Source organism: Natrix helvetica (assembly GCF_964273705.1).
Source record: "Natrix helvetica genome assembly, chromosome: 5".
NCBI classification, from domain to species: Eukaryota; Metazoa; Chordata; class Lepidosauria; order Squamata; family Natricidae; genus Natrix; species Natrix helvetica.
Window position 1 is genome coordinate 73,535,335 of NC_138551.1, and position 19,294 is coordinate 73,554,628.

At 35.9% G+C, this 19,294-nt stretch overlaps 1 protein-coding gene across 7 annotated transcripts in view; it reads left to right on the top strand.

The window, feature by feature from the left end:
• Nucleotides 1-19,294, top strand: part of INPP5A (inositol polyphosphate-5-phosphatase A) — a 320,002-nt gene that overhangs the window by 294,206 nt on the left and 6,502 nt on the right. For all 7 annotated transcript variants that reach the window (XM_081955467.1, XM_081955466.1, XM_081955465.1 and 4 more), the window contains exon 13: nucleotides 16,321-16,432. In XM_081955467.1, coding sequence (XP_081811593.1) covers nucleotides 16,321-16,432 — 112 coding nt within the window. The remainder of the gene's footprint in view (nucleotides 1-16,320; nucleotides 16,433-19,294) is intronic.

Consider the following 19,294-nt stretch of genomic DNA (forward strand, 5'->3'; position numbering starts at 1 on the left):
AGTAGAAACAAAGAATTACAAGGTGATATCACAGGAAAAGAGCATTGCCAGTCTGCCTTGACTGTTACTTGACACATTTAGTACTAGTCTATTCTGGTCTTTTGGAAATAAATAAAAATTATTGTGGTACCATCTTGAACTAGTCATTTTATCTTTATACATATTAGCTGAATACAAATACCATAGTATGTTACAATATATACTGTACAATATATGTGGCATGTAACATAGACTCAGACTATTATCTGGATTATGACTTATAGAGTGTGATTTATAAGACATTAATGGGTGGATAACCTGTCTACTGATATGATGTTGTGCAGAATGATTTGGGTTCTTGTAAATCCGAATGCTATCCAAATACCAGACACAGAATATCTTTTTAAAAAGACAGATAAGGACGTAGGAAATTTGCCTTTTAAATGATTTAGTTATGCTTAGTTAAAATGATTCAGTTATATTCTAATGCATTGTGACAATAATCATTTATATGTTAATATGTTATAATCACTTTTTATTTTACCAAATAAGTGGGTTAAAAAGAGGTTAAATATGGTGTTCCATAGGAAATGGATTTGTCTTGCATGCTACACAAAGACATTTTCCATATGCAAAAATTAGTTTATGAAAAATCAAAAGTCCCAAATTATAAACAAGCACTAACACGTTGTCTATATTAAAAAATAATACTAAACCAAGATTTTAAAATTCTGATATGTTGAATGTTAAAATGACCTGTTTTGTACAAATTGTATTGGCTATGTTATATATCATGCTAAACCAAAACTAATCTACATCTATCTCTCTCTCTCTCACACACACACACACACACACACAGACACACAAACACAGAGACAATTTAGAATGCAAAATAACAAAACAGTCAATGCCGGAAGACCTTGTCAGATAGTTTCCCAAGATCTTGCTTTCTGTAACTGCAAGATTGCTCTTCTAGCAGGATTTATGATTTCCTAACTCACTTATGTATGTGAGAAAGTGAGAGGAGTTTGGGTGACTGGGAGAGACTATCTCCACTAAAATCTCATCAGTTTGCCTTTCTGTGAAATTAGATTTTTTTTTAATACTTTCTCAAAATTTCAAATGTTCTTCTTAAGATGAGGTGCATTATAAGCTGGCCAACATACCAATGCATCACAGTTTAAGGTTAATACATGAGTGATATGAAGTATATATGATATTGAGATACATACATACATACACACATATACACACAAACATACACACACACACACAATGGCAGTTTAGCTTTAGGCAGTCCCTTTCTTAAGATGAAGAAAAAAAGAAAGGAAAGTATACTTGAAATAGTTGGAAGTTTTTAATATCATTTTCAGAAGAATTGAAAATTGTTTCATCTAACATATCCGTCATAAGCATGATGCAGCCATATGCCTTTTAAGGTCCGCGGAATTTAAAATGTAAGATAAATCCTTCAAAATGTTCAAATATGCCTGGATTGCTATGTATGTCTTTGCCTGCATTTCAATCAGCATTTTTTTTAATTGAAAAAGTTTTATTCAAACATATTTTCCCCCTTTAAGCCCCCCACCATACAGTGTAAATCCCATACAGATACTATACCCCCTCCCCTCCCCCTGTCTAAAAGTAGATTACTCATACACATATTGTACCCCCTCTCTTCCCAACAATCACAATATAAATTTCTCTTAGAATAATAATAGCCCATCAATCCCTTCTTCTAAACTAATTTAACATATATAAATCATAATATAAATTTCTCTTAAAATAATATTTCATTAATCCCATCTTCTAGTATATTTATACATATATATTACCCCACCCTCCACCCTAGCCCACCCCCACCTCCCATTCAACCCCCCCCCCTGACTTCCACTATACACCACTCTAATGATTCCAAGCATCCCATGTATTATTTACTCTAATCAACTATCAGTCTAAACAATCTTAGCTAAAGGCTACATAATACCTCCTAGTCTGGTACTTATTCTGTATATAATCAATCCATTTTGCCCATTCCTGTGTATAATTCTCCTGCTTCTGATCTTTTAAAAAAGCTGAAATTTTTGCCATTTCGGCGAACCCCGCCACTTTCTGAGTCCATTGACCAATTGTCGGTAAAAAATCTTTCTTCCAATGTTGCGCAATCAGCAGCCTAGCTGCTGTGACCATATACAGAACCAATTTTGTTTCCCCTTTAGTAAGATCCTTAGCTATACCCAGTAAAAACATTTGCGGAGTAAATTGTATTCTTTTTTTCAGTACATTTTGCATGACCCACCATATTTTTATCCAAAAAGCCTTAACCTTATTGCAGGTCCACCATATATGAAAAAAGGTAGCATCTAGGCACCCGCATCTCCAACATTTTGGTTGAATATTTGGGTACATGCATGATAATTTTTTAGGATCTAAATACCACCTGTAAAACATTTTATAAAAATTCTCCCTTAAATTCTGTGACTGTGTAAATTTAACATTCTGAACCCATATTCTTTCCCATGTTTCCAACATAACAACTTCACCAAAATTCTGAGCCCATTTAATCATACAATCCTTAACCAATTCACTTTCTGAATCTCTTTCTAACAGTACATTATATATTCTTTTAACTTGTTTTGGGCCAGTCTCTTTTATCTGCTTAATCAGATCCACTTCTTTGTCCATAAAACCGACCCTTCGATCTTCTTCCCATCTCTTCTGTAGATGTATATAATGTAACCAATTTAAAACAATTCCTTCTTCCAACAGTTGTTCCAAAGTTTTTAACTTCCATTCATCCCCATCAGCGATAAGCACATCTTTGTATAAACAACCCCCGAGTGACTTAATCATAATCCCCATGGTGTCTGCAAGATCCAACCAAAGCGGTATTTTATAATCCCAATTGGGCCGGTGCTTCTTCCATACTCTCATCAGGGCACTTCGGAGAACGTGATTGTTGAACACTTTGTCCACCCTATCTTCATAAAAAAGATATGCATGCCATCCCAGAACAAGATCATGGCCTTCTATATTCAGCAAATCCATTTTTGTTTTCCCAAACCAATCTGCTACATGCGTTAGTACCGCAGCTTCATAGTACAATCGAAGGTTTGGGAGTCTAAGGCCGCCTCTTTCACGAGTATCTTGCATAATCTTCATCTTTACTCTCGGTTTTTTCTCCTTCCAAACAAATTTATTTAATGTTGCTTGCCAATTTAACAAAGTTTTATCTGTTTTAAGCACCGGTATCATCTGGAATAAAAAGATAAATCTAGGTAGAATGTTCATTTTAATTGCTGAGATCCTTCCAAGCAAAGACAATTGTAGCTTTTTCCATACTTCAAGGTCTTTCTGGATCTTTTGCCACAACACTTCATAATTATTTGAGAAAAGTTTTGTGTTTGATTCTGCAATTTGTATTCCTAAATACTTGACCTTGGAGACTATTTCAAAGCCTGCTAAACTTTCAAATCTCTTTCTTTGAGACTCTGTCATGTTTTTAACCATCATTTTCGTTTTGTTTTGATTTAGTCTAAACCCAGACACCATGCCAAATTCTACTATAATATTTTTCATCTGGATTATTGATTTCAAAGGGTGTGAAAGGGTAACAACCAGATCGTCGGCAAATGCTCTAGTTCTATATTCCTTTTGCCTAATAGTTATGCCATCTAAGGATTCTGAGTCCCGAATTGCGTTCAACAAGACTTCCAAAGTTAAGATAAATAACAATGGAGATAATGGGCAACCTTGTCTTGTACCTTTTTGTATCTCGAAAGTTGTTGACAGATTTCCATTAATAATAAGTTGTGCATTTTGTTGCTGATAAATTTCTCCAATCGCCTGCCGAAATCAGCATTTTTCAACTCAACAACTTTTAAGATCTGTGGACTTAATAGCATGTGTTGAAGTCAAAGACCTTAAAATTGTTGAGGGTTAAGAAATATTCATTTAAAATGTTAAAACTTCTGAATAATATATTTCTAACTATGTATTAAATACCCTTAATCACATAGATTCTTTCCCAAAAGTAGCTCAGTGAACAAAATGAACAGAGCAAAGTGGAAATGGAACACTCTTGGGGTTTAAAATGCGTGCCTTCATAAAGTGGTTATATTACCCCAAAATTAAAATCCTTTGACAAATATAAGGATGCATTTTAAAATTCTGTTGTTTAAATGCTTTGGGTTTGTGGTAATTCTCTACCCAGAAGTTTGTATTGTTGTTTTTGAAAATAATTGCTGCATTGTTCAGTTATTGTCCAAAATTACCTTTGTTAATCAGAGCAAATATGATAGTGGTACAAGACCAAAAAATAACTTTTATCATATTCAGAAATTACTTTGTTTCTATGATGATTATGAAGTATAAAAAGGGATTTTAATGTGTCACTTCCAAAGTAATTTCTGTTATCAAGGAACCTTCTTTTCATATTAATGATGATAATCTTCTATATCACTTAATAAAGAAATTTGGAAACTACATGTAATTTGTAGCTGTCTTGTCGACAGTTCTTAAGGCAATCAAGTAATTAACATACGTAGTGAGCCCTAAACTAATGGTCATTAGCATCCAATTTGGTGTCCAGAAAAAAAATCAATTTTCCAACGTACTATTCCAAATGGCATATACTTTCTCTTTTTGATTGTAAAACAGAACAGTAATAGATATGCAGTGATTTATTTTTAGATATAACAACTATTTGATTATCTAGGACATTGGTTCATATATGAATAACACTTCTCAACCATTTATTTGTACATTTGTCTAGTCTGAACTTCAGATTCATCCAAAAATTGAAGCAGAATTAGCAGCATTTTCATAAATACTGTATCACTAAGAATGCATTTCGTTCTAATGCATATTTTTAGAAGTGGTTTAATCTTAGCCAATGTATTTACAGTTTAAAATAATATATTTTAAAGTTCCACAGTTCAATTCTTCCAATCCGGTTTAGATTTGTATTTGTAAGAGATAATTTAAACTCACTTATACAAAATCCTGTATTGTTCATACGTTTTTCCACAAATTATTATTCTGGCGTTTCCCAATTGACATCCATCACGCATGAATTTGTAATTTTTCTATACAATTGTTCAAATCCTAGTGTTCCATATGAAAGAAAAGAGAAATGCATAGCTAAATAAACATCATGTATATAGTGCTATTTCCATTATCTCAAAAAGAGTCAGTTACCCCATCCTTTACATCTCCGATCATCCCATTTCTGGTTTATGGGATTGAACTTTTTTTTTACTTTTATTGAGTTTTTTCAGGGTTAGTTTATGTTAAGGAACAAAATAAAGCCTTAAGCTTTGCAGAGAATTAGAAATAATCTCATAAATGAACAAAAACACTTGGGCCATTTTTTCCGTTTGGGTAGTTTTAGACAATTTTGTCATTTTCTGTCTCAGCTTTGTCCCATTTTGTCATTAACAACCCTTCCCAAAATGCAAAGACTGAGAGAGAAACCCTCTCAGCTCCACTCCACTCAAGTGATGTCATGATTCACTGGAACCTTGTCCCCAAGATTCCCAGAGATGGCAGGGGTGTCAAACTCGATTTCATTGAGGGCCGCATCAGGGTTGTGTTTGACCTCAGGGGGTACGTGGCCATGGGGGCATGGCCAACTCAATGTCAGTCAGTGAGGCTCTGTTTGGGGCTGTGATGGCCCCCTGCAGCCCTCTGCCAGTGAAAAGGGAGCTTGGGTGGGCCACGTGCAACCCTCCCAAGCTCCCTTTTCGCTGGCACTGTGGGCCGGTCCACTGTTTGTAGGGTGAGCCTGCAGGCTAAATCTAAGCACCTCATGGGCCGGATCCAGCCCCCAGGCCTTGAGTTTGACACCCCTGCACTAATGCAACAGGTGGCCTTGAAATGAAAAAAGGTGTCTGCGGTGACTTAGACAAATTGTCTTCTTTTTCGTGGGAACATCTCTGGCTTCATTGCACAGGTGGGATATAATGGTTTAATGGGTGCCCTTATATTAATCCAGAATAAAGCAGTAATGTACATCATTATAGGTAGTCCTTGGCATAAAACCACAATTGAGCCTAAAATGACTCAATTGCCACAGTTGTTATTTAAATCTGGCTTCCCCATTGATTTTGCCTGTCAGAAGCTAGCAAAAGGTGATCACAAGACCCTGGGCACTGCAATCATCATGAATATGAGTCAGGTTCCAAAAGTCTGAAGTTTGATCACATGACCATGGGGGTGCTGCAATCATTGTACGTGTGGGAAATGGTCATAAATCACTTTTTCCAGTGCTGTAGTAACTTCAAATGATCACTAAATGAACTGTTGTTAAGTCGAGGACTATCTGCAGTTGAAATGTAACTTAGCTTATTTCACATGGACAAATAGTGAACATTTTCAAAAGTTCAGTGCTAAAACAGTTTATCTTTGTGGGTGTTCACGGAAGAACAAGTGATTTAAAGTGCATCGTTGACATCATCATGCATATGACATGAATTATACAAATGACATGATATAATTTGTGCAATGAAGTCATAATTTCTGTACACCTATTGTAAACATGGAGCAATTTATGACAGCTGGCAAATAAACAATGGAGCTTCAGCTAAATGTATTATAGTCTTGCCTGAAGAGTGAAACTATAGTTAACAGCTTCAGAGCAAGATAGGATATCAAATTAATGTCAAGTTTATGTCCTCATTTTTCCAAAGGTATAAATCATAATTATTTATTATTTACTAAGAGTTTTCTATTTTTATATCAGTATGCATAAAAGAAGAAGCAAATTATGTAGTTGTTCAACTTTTTCACATACTTTTCTCCTCTGCTGAAAGTTGGCACTCAACTAACAACGTACTTGTTGGGCATATCTTGATTTCATTGCATTTGCATTTTTGCCAGCCAGACAATTGGCACAGTCTACTTGTGGCTTGTTGGAGTCAGAATCAACTTGCCCGACACCTGAGAAGTCCTATTTTTCAGGAATCTTGTCTGCAGCAAAATTCAAGCCTTTTTTTGTTTCTAATGTACTCTTATTTTGTACTATGCTAGTTATAACACACTGTCATTCATTTGAACACTGTAGGTTCTATCAGCTGCCTGACACCTTGACATTCGGCAAACAGGAAGCTCAGGGTGAGCTAGAAATAGGTATTTGGTAGACTATAATCACTAGGAAAGGCAGTAGGTGTGAAAAACAAAATAAGGACATTGTGGTTAGCCACGATACAGGTGGGCAATTGTTAACTTTATCACCTCTCTCCATTAATTATAATTATTCTTGTAGCTGTTGTATGGAGGAGATAGGAGCTGACTTACCAGGGGTTCACACCCACCTACAAGGTTTGCTTTAAGATAAGTATGCATGCACAGTAATCTCGTGTATTAATCATTCTCTTAAAGTGACCTGTTCTTGTTTGTCATTGCATTAGGCTGTCATGTAATTTACTGCTTGGACATATGTTCGTGTCTTAGATATCTTCTCTCCTCTGTAATTTTTTTTCCTCTCTCTTTCAGCAGACCCCTTCTGAGCTGACAGTTTCTTTGCCCTGACACTTGGAAGAAAGAATAATAGGTCAAATCTCATCCATGCTAGGGATTTTCTTTTCACATTTGATTTCTTTGGTTTATTCTAACCTATGCATATTTTTGAATTGTTAGACTTTCTCTTACAATCTTACTCCTATAACATATTTTCATTTTATTCAACTAAACACAGGGCATCTGAAGAGGAATCCAAAAAAGTCAAGATGGCTGCTGCTACTATACAGTTATAGCCCTGCCGTGATCACATGGTTGTAGCTGCCATCTTGACTTTTTCTGATTTCTTCTCCAGATGTCTCTAATTACAGAATATCACAGTTCATTTTGCCCTGTGTCATGTTGAGCAGCATGAAGCAAGGTTATTCTTAAATACAGCAATTCGTTCTTTCCTTCTTAGAAGGCACTCATTATGTTACTTTAGTTTTCCAACGCTTCCATTATAGCCCTTGATAGTTAAGTACCAATTAGTTAAGTTTAATTCTAAACACTATAAATCTTACTCCCATCTGTGTCAGGATCTGAGTTATCAAGATTTACCGTATTTTTCGGAGTATAAGACGCACTCCCCCCACCTTAAAAGTGGGAGAAAATTTCGGTGCATCTTATAAACTGAATGTATATTTTTGGCCTCCCATACCTTCCGTGCATTGTGTTTTCACCCTCCCTGGCTTCCAGAAGCACTCTGCAATGCTCGGCATGTCCCATTTTTGCCAAAAACAGGCCTGTTTTTGGCCTCCTGAACCCTCTACATGTCATGTTTTTGCCCTCCCCGGCCCACAGAAGCACTCTGCAGGCCAAAAATGGGCACATTTTTGGTGAAAGTGGAGCACACGGAGGGTTCAGGAGGCAAAAATAAGCCTGCTTTTGACCCTGTGCTTCTGCGGGCCGGGGAGGGCAAAAACACGACACGGGGAGGTCAAAACTAATTTTTTTCTTGTTTTTTTTTCTCTAAATCTAGGAGCATCTTATAGTCTTGTGCGTCTTATAGTCCAAAAAATATGGCATTCTATATCTTGATCTTCAGGTAGTCCTCAGCTTACAACCAGAATTGAGTCCAAAATTTCCATTGCTAAAGACAGTTGCTAAATAAATTTTGCTTCATTTTACAACCCTTCTTGCCAAAGTTGTTAAGTGAATCACAGTGGTTATTAAGTTAGTAAAATGGTTGTTAAATGAATCTGGCTTCCCCAAGACTCTGCTTGTCAGAAGGTTGCAAAAGGTGATCACATGATTCCAAGATACTGCAGTCGTCATAAATACCTTTGAATTTCCATGCATTTGAATTTTAATCATGTAACCATGATGGTCATAAGTCACTTTTTTCAGTGTCATCATAACTTTGAATAGTGATTAAACAAATGGTTGTAAGTTGAGGACTATCTGTAATCAGCTCTTCCCATGAGAAAGTAGAGATTGAAAAATGAGTATTACAAATTTTCCAGAGTTTGTTTAACATGTAGATTGGCTGTTGTTGATAAAATTGTTGATTTTTACAACAATATTAGATTAGAAAAGTGTTTACTTCTTCTATAAAAGGTAGTATTGTACTGGTGTATCTAATGATATCTTAATTACTTGTCTTACCATATATATTCAAAAATAAGCCAGGAATTTTAGTGCCAGAATGCACCTGAAAACTTGGAGTTGACCTGTCCATGGATGGGCTTACCCATGAGTATATATGATAATTGAATTGTAAGTCTTGGAATACATAATTGGAACTATACTATTTATATAGATCACATTGGATAGTGTTTGGATGCTGTTGAAAACAGAAACTTATTTTCTAAATATAATATAGTCAGCATTTCTTGCCCTTTCTAGAATAGCCATTTCAACCAGAAAAATATATTATATGTTGATGTATTGCATTAACACTTCCAAAATTCCATGCGTTAGTGATCGATATTGTTTTTAATCTGTTCAGGGATATTTTATTTGGGAACAAATAACTTGTTACTTGATAATGAAAATAAAATCAGCTTTGGCCTCTTAGCCAAATAGAAACATTATCATTTCATCCATGATGCGAAAGCATCTAACTCTGTAAGGGGCAGCTGGATTGGGGTTACTGCAACATAGTAGAAGTCATATAACTTGTAATGTAGAAAAATATTTACTGCATCACCTATGCCACTTCAGTCAAATTGAAGTTACAGGTCTATACAGCTCTTTCAATGTCTGTGAGAGAGTTTATTAAAATACAGTATATGGTCGTAAACCAAACAGGAAGGATTCACAGTGCATATCTTTTCTCTGTTTTTGCATTAAGTACTGTATTAAGCTTTGACTGTGTTTACCTTCATTTCCTTTGCTACTGAATTGTGTGGTTTATATATACACACACCTCTTTTTTACAACCTTTGACTTTGTTAGTTTAGTCACCATGGTGTTCTAGTATTATGCAAGCAGCAGCTGTTTAAGATGTTGTACCTTAACTTCCATGTTTGCAAGCCATGTTTACCCTCCTGATTTTGACTAAATGAGATACACATCTCTTGGCCAGTTGGCTAATAGAGCATTAGAAAGGGCTATTATTATTTTTAAATGCAAACTAACCAATTTAATTCTAGTAGCTTGGTATCCTGTAGGTGAACCTCAACTATCAGGTGCATTGAATAGACAAATATGTGGATTGTGTGACTATGGTCTTTTCCTATGGAGGATATTTTTATACTCCAGCTGTTTCGAACTGTTTGCCCCAGACATCTGGATGGAGTCTTCTCAGTGTTCAGAAAGGTCTATCTATAAACTATTTATCTATAATAACCATCATTTGGACTCAGGATAACAGGGTGGGTTGATGATGGCTTTATAAATATTTATCATATGTATATATTTGGCTTATGGATATTTTGATTTTGATGTTGTAAAGCACCAGGAATTTTACGAAGTTTAGCTGGGTGTATATAGTATGCAGTAGGTATGAAGATATGTAGAACGAATCTATTTATTCCATGGATAATATTTAATAGATCTCTATTACAATTACTTTTCTATGCTTTTTTACATGGGTTTTTAATATTTCCTTTTTGAGATGTTCAGAATATGTTCAGAATTCTTAAGTATGTAGGCTACCCTAATACTTGTCAAAAATTAGGGATAGATGACTTTGTGTTCTGACCTAAATGTGGCTATCGAGGATCCTAGAAGCGTTATAAATCTTTTTTTTTTAAAGCTGCTTTTCAGTATTTTTAACCAATGGTGGAATAGTTCAAATAGTGATTAATTGTCTGGAGACTCTTCCCTAATGAGAAGTGATTGCTGCCTCATAAAAATCAACTTGGAAATTTGGGTATTATAGCTGCGAATTGGCAGAGATATATCTAAAAGAAAAACATAGGAGAAGAGAGGCATTTGAAATATTTTACATTCATAATTTACATTTTTTTAAATATATCTTTTTCTACCTTTGTTTAAGTGTCCTTCAGGTTCATGCAGATAAATCATATCATTGATGTACTGTAGGAAAAAGCAAGAGAGCACCTGAGAGATTGTAAATTGTTCCGGTCTTGCAGTGTAGCCTTATCTATATCCATAGGAAGAAAGAATAATAACTTTGCAGAATAATGCAGTGTCATTTTTTTCAAGGAAATCTAACAAGAGAGGTCAAAACTGATTTGACCAAGGAAAAAGCTAAAGATACCCTTGAGAAAAGTTCAACCCCTGGTTTAATGCAAGGCACATCCATGCAACTTTTTTTGACAATGTTGAGAAGGAATGGACATCTTTAACAATGTGATTTATTAAAGGTTGAAGAAATTTCTGGTGAATGTTAAGTACTGAATTGAGAAAGACTGAACATTTACATTTTCCCTTCCTTCCAGATAGAACTTTTTAAAAATCTCTGAGCAGGGTTTTATCATACATGCACCTACTCAGAAATGAGGATTTTTCTCATGTGCTTTGAAGAATCCTATCGGATTTGTGTTTGAGAGACTTGGGAAACACAATGTAGAAAGGTGCTGCAAGCTAAACCAAATGAAATTATATAGCTGAAGGAAGCCTGGGAAAGAAAATTTGTTTGCTTGCCTTTCCCTCTAAAGTAGCATTGAAAAATCTTTATGCTTCTCTCATCATTACTCCATGAATTTGTTCCAGTGAGACCTGTCCTGTATGGAACATAGAACTAGCAATATCACTTAGACTTAATTTACCGCCCCATAGTGTCCATTTGGATTCATTCTTTGTCTTCCTTTGGTGGCACTCCAGTTGTTGCTTCTAATGTTTCATGTTCTGAAGGTGCACCCTGGGATCAACGCACAGAAATAAGACTACATAAAAACAATCCAGACCAAGGCCTTGGTAATCCTCCTATTCCAGGTTGTAACCAAGGCCTTGGTTGGGCTTTCCATCAGGTTCTTGGGAAATACCCTAAGCTCTCTTTAGAAACCTAACAGGGTCCATCGGTCTCTTGGAACTAACCTACTGAACAAGACCCAACTTTCCATAGCACCAGCAAGCAAGAGAACAACCAGACAGTAATCTGTCTTCAGCAATGGTAATATCTGCCAACATCAGATCACATCACAGCTGCCCTCAGATAAACTACAGATCTAAAATTCAGTCCCAATAATAGTAGGCACAGGGCCTCTGTTATTTGGGACAGGTCCATGATTGCCACAGAAATAATGAATCCTGTTCAACTAATGATATTCATTCTATTTGTTATATCTATTGTAACAAATTGTAACGCTATTTCTGCATATGGCCATAGAAGACCCTAGGACAGGGATGGCGAACCTTTTTCTTATAGCGTGCCAAAATTGTATGCATGGGCATGCCCATTCAATTTCCCCACACACACACGCATGCGTGCGAGACCCCTCCTCCCATGTATGAGTGAGAAAAAGGCCCAGGGTCCAGAGGCTTTCCTGTTGGGCCTTCCGGTTAGGCCATTGGGGTCTTTTTTCCCACTCCCCAGCCTCCGTATGCTAAACTGAAGCCTGGGGAGGGCGAAAAAGGCCTCAACTGGCCCTCCAGAAGGGCAACATATCAGCTGGCTGGCGCTCACATGTGCACCGGAGCTGATGGCTGGCGTGCCATCCAATATGGCTCCACGTGCCACCTATGGCATACCTGCCAAAGGTTTGCCATCACGGCCCTAGGATGCATTAAGAATACTAATTTTACAAATCATATGAACATTAAAAGAAACTTCAGAATACCAGTTTGAAGACTTTATGTTAAATTCTTCACAGTTCTTGGCAGGCCTATGAACAATACTTGGAGCTCAAAAAGTTAGTGCTATGAAAAGGATCAGCAATATCAAATATGATGGATTAGAATAATTTTTCGTAAAAGAATAGTCTTGTTATGTCGGGTTCCTGCACAACTTAAAAGCAGAACTGTATTAATGGGCTCTCTGCAAAAGTCAAGCCTTAAATTGCAGACAAAGAGCTTCTGCTTGCAAGAATATTACATCATCAAAGCCTTCCACGAACATTCAGAAAATAAGCTGTACTTCTGTATGGCAATGAAGCAGCAAATTGAATTCTCATAATATGTTTTGAAAATGAGTCTTGTTAGGTTTGATGAGGTGGAAAAGGTATTGAGTTCACTGGTTTGTTCCAATATGTTCAGTACACTTTAGTTGGCTGTTTGCCACAACTAATCTTTTTAATGGCAGTGTAGCTTGTAAACCCATTTGGTAGAGAGCTATGCATCTCAGTTTTAGAATATCACACCAAGTAGGGTGGTAAATAAGTTTCTCTTCAAGCATGAAAGCATTTGCTGTTTCAATTCCACAAATCTTATTTTAAAACGTTCACCTTGAAAGCCTTGATTTCTTTTGAATCTAGCAACAACTAGAATATTTTTCCATATGTATTTAATCCTCATACTTTTATTGTTCTATTTTTCAAAATGTGCCTCCCCCGATTATCTTTAGTTTTCATATAAATTTGCTGTGTAAACACTTGCTAACATAAATATGTAGCATTCCTTAATGTAAACCTGGATTTAATTTTTATTTATTTGAAATATTTAATTATTTTATTTAAAATTTTAAATCCTTCTGAAGAATTGAATAATCATTATTCAAGAATGATATTGGCCGATAGTTTTTTGTTAAAGTCAAATCTTGGCCTTCTTTAGATATTAATTGGTGCAAAAGACCCAATCTACATATGAGGGCTCAATTAAGCTGATTTATTGCTAAAAGCTTATGCATAGGAATCTTCTCAACTAATGGTTAGCACCTGATTAAAGTTAGATGAGAGGAGGCTAGGACTGAGTTTGATTGTGACTATGTAGGGATTCTAGCTGATCCCCCTTTTCACTCCACCCTCAGGTTTTGCCATTCCTTCTCCTACATTAATCCTATTTTTGCCTCTTTCCAGCTGTCCGGCAACTTTAAAGTTCTTTTAATTTCTTTTTACATACTTTTATTTCTTTACAGCATTACATTTTACTTCCTTCTGAAGGAACTTATTTTCTTTTTACAACCAAACTCACTGGATTATCGTCTGAAAAAGTATTTGACAATATTTCTACTTTATGAACATTAATAACCAAATTCTTTAAAATTCAAATCATTACTATTATTGAAAAATGAATGTTTTTCAGAAAAATTTATATATTCTTTTGAATTGCCAATTTGTGTCTCCATATATTGACAATCTCTGAATTAAGTCAAATCATATCAAGTCAAAGAAAACTTTCTGTAATTTATCCTGTGTAATTTTAATATTTCTCTCAGAAGTTCTTTCTTCTTATGGGAAAACCCCTCCATTCCAACACCAAATTTCATTAAAATGTCCATTAATCTATCCATATTTTTTTTACAAAATGTTACTTTGTCCTTGTTTCGGGCATAAATTCCAACCATCAGAGCCTTAACCTCATGCAAATTATCTTTCACACCAATATAGCAACCATATTCATCAGTCAGTATAGGTTCTGGGGTAGCTGGGAGTTAATATATAAAACAACTTCATTTCCTTCATTGAATAAACCCATTATTTGCTATGGGGCATTTTGTGCCAGAAACTGGAAGTAAATGCTGATTTCTGACAAAAATGACATAAATTGCAGTCCTATGACCTTGGATGCTGCAAATGGCTATAAATGTAAGCATGTTACCGAATGCCCAAAATGCAGTCATGTGACTCCAGGGGGGAGGCAAGCATCGGAACTTCGTATCCAGATCATAAGTATTTTTTAGGTAATCTGTCATAAGTTTGAACAATCACAAAGCAATTGGTTGCAAGTCAAGAAATATTTATAATACAACTTGATTTAAATTGAGTAAAGACAAAATAATATAATAAAGATCTTGATCTAAAACTGAAAAATGTGAAAGAGACTAACATTTTGATTACACAAGTCTCTTTGCCATGAAATTCCTGAACGTAGATTTGGTGAAAGCCCAAGTTATGCAAAAGGATTCCAGAATAAAGCTAAATGTTAGTGTTGCAAACTTTCAAGCCTTAATATGTTCTTTTTAAGGAATTCATTTTTTAATACAAAATAAAATTCAAGTAAAATAAAATCATGGTTTGATTAAACTCTACATGGTCTGTTATTCTCTAAAAACCAGGAAGATGTCATTTTAGATTTCAAATGCTTTTTATTTGGTCTTTCTGCAATGCAGTTTCCTGCCTTTTTTTCCTGTTAAATAAATTTTAGCATTAATATAGCAACTTAAAAGTGTGTTACGTTTTCTATGTCTACTTCAATTTAAGTTGTTCTCATAAGTTAAAAGCAGTTAAAGCAAAACATAAATTTTTATTAAATATATTGGAAACTATTTCTGTGACATTGTTAAAGCTTTACCTTAACTTTTCTTCAAAAGATTTGAAAAATGTGCATTTGATTGTATATCCTGAAAATAAAGATCAGCAAATTTTTTAAAGAAATGTAATGTCACTGTTGGTTGCTGTGTATGTGAACTGTGAATAATGCTACCCGAGATCATAGACCTACTTACAGCCACAAAACATCCTGCTTTGGGTGTAGCACATGCGCGCGCTCACACACACACACACAATCTTTGTGACCCAACTGCTAAAATTCCGCGGTATTGTTTATTGAAATGGTAACATCAGAGTTAATGCTTAAAAACTGGCTTAACATATATATATTTTTTAAAAGAACTACCCAACCATCCCTTTCAGTTTCAAGGCAAAAACCAAAATCTCTATTATGCCCGTGTGAGTAACTTTACATGATTGCAATGTTTCCTGCACTCCACAGCCTTTCCAAGAATGTTTGTCAGTTACCACAAGATTGTCCTCTCCTTACATAAGAAATAAAGAAAAAAATTAGCACTGCTGCAAATAATGGGTGAAGGAACTTGTGGAAGGTCCTCTTTGGCAGGCTTTGCGGGATTGAAAGTTGCCAAAATTCAGCCAATGTTTACACTCTTAAAATTACTTTCTGATTTTAAGCACCATTTTCCCTAGTCTCAAATTCATGCTACGAACCTCCCTCCAGTAACGTGCATGTGTGCACTTTCCTATAGAGAGATAAGCAGTGCTGCCAGAAAGAAAGGAAAATGCATGGTATCCAATGGCCCAGACTCAGCAACTACATCCTGTCTGGCATGTTAAAATACCCCTTTCTGTCTTATGTGGGTTATATTGGTATGTTGCATTTCCATAGCAGCAGACCTTTTGTTTATTTAAATAATCTGAAATAGTGCTGAACATTAAGAGAGTTTAAGGTTGGAGACTGAATAGTAAATACACTGGGAAACATTTGTATATTTACTTGGTTTTTATAGAGCTTAATAGAATGGAAGGCTGATAAAGATGTCTTGCAATTAAAAGGATATAAATTGCTAACAGATATTCCATTTGTTTTCTCCCCCTTTCCCAGCTATCCATATAGTGAAGATTGTAGCCAGGGAATGCAATATATGAACACTAGATGTCCAGCTTGGTGTGACAGAATCCTTATGTCACATTCTGCCAAAGAACTCGTTTTGAAGGTAAAAAATTCCTTGAAACAGTTGGGGATGTGTGTGTATATATGTATGTTCTTATACAATTAATTGTATTCTATCCACTTCCATGGACCCAAGGCAGTTTATAAACAATGGAAATAGAGAATTTTAAAAAAAACATATACCAAGGCAGCCTAGCTCCATCATCCACATCAAAAGCATGTCAACACAATACTTTTTAAAGCCTTCCAAAAACATGAACCTCAGACAGGAAGATGTTTCATATAATGAGTGCTGGACCAAGAAAAAACAGTTCTGGGGCCCCTCTTGAAATTCACCCCCTTCACATCCTACTTTTTTAGCAACTGAGTGCTCAAGATAACTAACAAATAGAAAAGTTTGACTCATTCCCTTATCACAAAATGTATGAACTCTTGCAATGCAATGTGTCAGCCTCTGAAGATGATGTAGAAGTTCCTATTGATGAGAAAAGAATGGCCTGCATGCTGATTAGTGAAAGCTGCTACAGCTATATTTGTATTGCAGACTGTACAGTAGCTTTCAGTAAGCTACTGGGTGCAATTCAAAGTGTTGGTTTTAACCTTTAAGGCACCATACAACTGGACACCTAGATAACTTCTTGATCGCTTTCCTCAGGAAGATATGCTTATCCTTGGTGTGGAAATTTAGAATACTTAATAGTTATGAGGCAGTACTTTTCTGTTCCCGACCCTACGGAGCAGCCCTTGGCATCACTTACATAAGACTTAAAAACAGAGCTTTACCACTAGGCATTAGGAACCTCATAATGCAGTGCAATAGCTTTTACATTGTGTTTTCTGTTGTTTTGCTGCCAATTTTAATATAATTGTCAACTACATCTTGGATGGAGAGAAGGAGAGAGTACAAGTGAAAAATCTGATTTAAAAAGTTATGGAACATCAAATTGTACTCCAAAGGCCTGACTGAAGAAGGTATTAATTCCCATCCTAGAAGTGAACATAACACCATTTGATTTCAGAACACATCTCAAATCCTAAGCATTTGGAAATAATAGCAGAGGACTGTGATGGTAAACCTATAGCACGGGTGCTCAAAGTGACACGCGAAGCCATGTCTCCCAGCACATGTGGCCTTGCCCGTTTGTCTTCCAGGTTCCTGGTGTGCATGCGCGTGAGACGGTCAGCTGTCCTTTGCGCGCACGGCAGTGCCAAAACCCAGTCTGTGCATGCACGCCAGCCAGCTGATTGTCGGGCGTGCGTGCACGCTAGAACCCAGAAGTTCAGAAGTTCAGCGGCCCTGACGAGCACGTGTGCACAATGTTTCCATGCAACCTTTTTGCCATCACTGGCAATGGATTTCAACAATTAGGGAATAAATGAATGATGTGATCGTTTGTTAAGGCCTGAAGATCATAAGCACCATATAGTGCATGACACTTTTGAGTGCAGCTCTGTGACAAGGAATCTCTAGTACACTGAAGATCAAGAAGTGGCAAGTATGACTTCTTGTCAAACTGAGTCATCAAAACACATATTGCTATTTATTAAGTATGATTCAACCAAGACTTTTATAAGAAATTTGCAGGCATCTGAGGTGGGTAGCTGTATTTCTTTCCTTTTCCAGCTTCACTTGCTAAAATCCCTATGATAGCAAACACTTCATTTGATTAGGGGATTATTCTTTGTTTGGCAATTTAAACAAAGCCTGGAATTCAAGTTTCTGTGTGTACCTGAAAAAAGAGTTATTGATTTTAAACACCTACTTCTTTCAAAACGACATTGTTTAGAAATGATGAATTATTCTGTATATCATTACTTGTGTAAGACTTCTGTTGAACTCTATATCAGCACTTGTGTAAATAATGTATCTAAATTTTTCCAGATAGTCCTAATATCTATTCAAATAATTAAAATACATGAAATTGAACTGAACTTCCCCTTCCTGTTCTCCTTTACCTAATATACCTGTTACACTTACACATATACACACAAATAATTTTCCTCTTCTGTAACCACAATATCACATGGTGCATTCTGGACATCCAATTCTAGAATTCTGATTACCTGGTCTTGCCTTTACCATGTGAGCTTTTTTCCAGAGAAATATATTCATAGGGATTACTCAATATCCCATTTCCACAAGAATTGTTACTCAAACATTTTGCCATTTATATACCCTAGATTGTAAATCCCTTTTATTCTCAGAAGAAGCATTAATTAAATGGCAAAATCAAATGGATAATCTTCAGCTTATGACTGCAATTGAGCCCTACATTTCTGTTACTAAGCAAGACAGTTGTTAAATGAATTTTGTCCCATTTTACCACCTTTCTTTCCACAGTTGTTAAGTGAATCTCTATAGTTGTTAGTAGCACGGTTGTTAAGTGAACCTGGCTTCCCCATTGACTTTGCTTGTCAGAAGCTTGCAAAAGGGGATTATGTGATCCCTGCAACCTTCATAAATAGGAGTCAGTTGCTAAGCATCTTGTTTAGGATGTTGCAATGTTTATAAGTATGAAAAACAGTCAAAGGTCACTTTTTTCAGTAGTGGTGTAACTTTTACCAGTAACTAAATGAACTGTTATAAGTTGAGGACTACCTGTACTGGTCAGAAGTTTCACTTGCTAAATTTCTTGTATGTGGAGAAATCTACTACCAAACTTTACCATATGAATGGTGACTCTAAATGTAATAGGGAAAGCCACTGTTCTCAATCTGAACTTCCCATTTTTAAATTGAGGTAAACTGGGATCTGGTGATTTATGAACCAACAAGCATTAAAGCACTTTGCTAGCTTTGAGATGCTACATGAGAAGTAGTGAAAATGAGATTTCACAACTGCAATGTGAGCCCTGCAGTTTTGTTTGATATTTGCTTGTTGAGGGCAAGAGTTTTTATCTGTGCC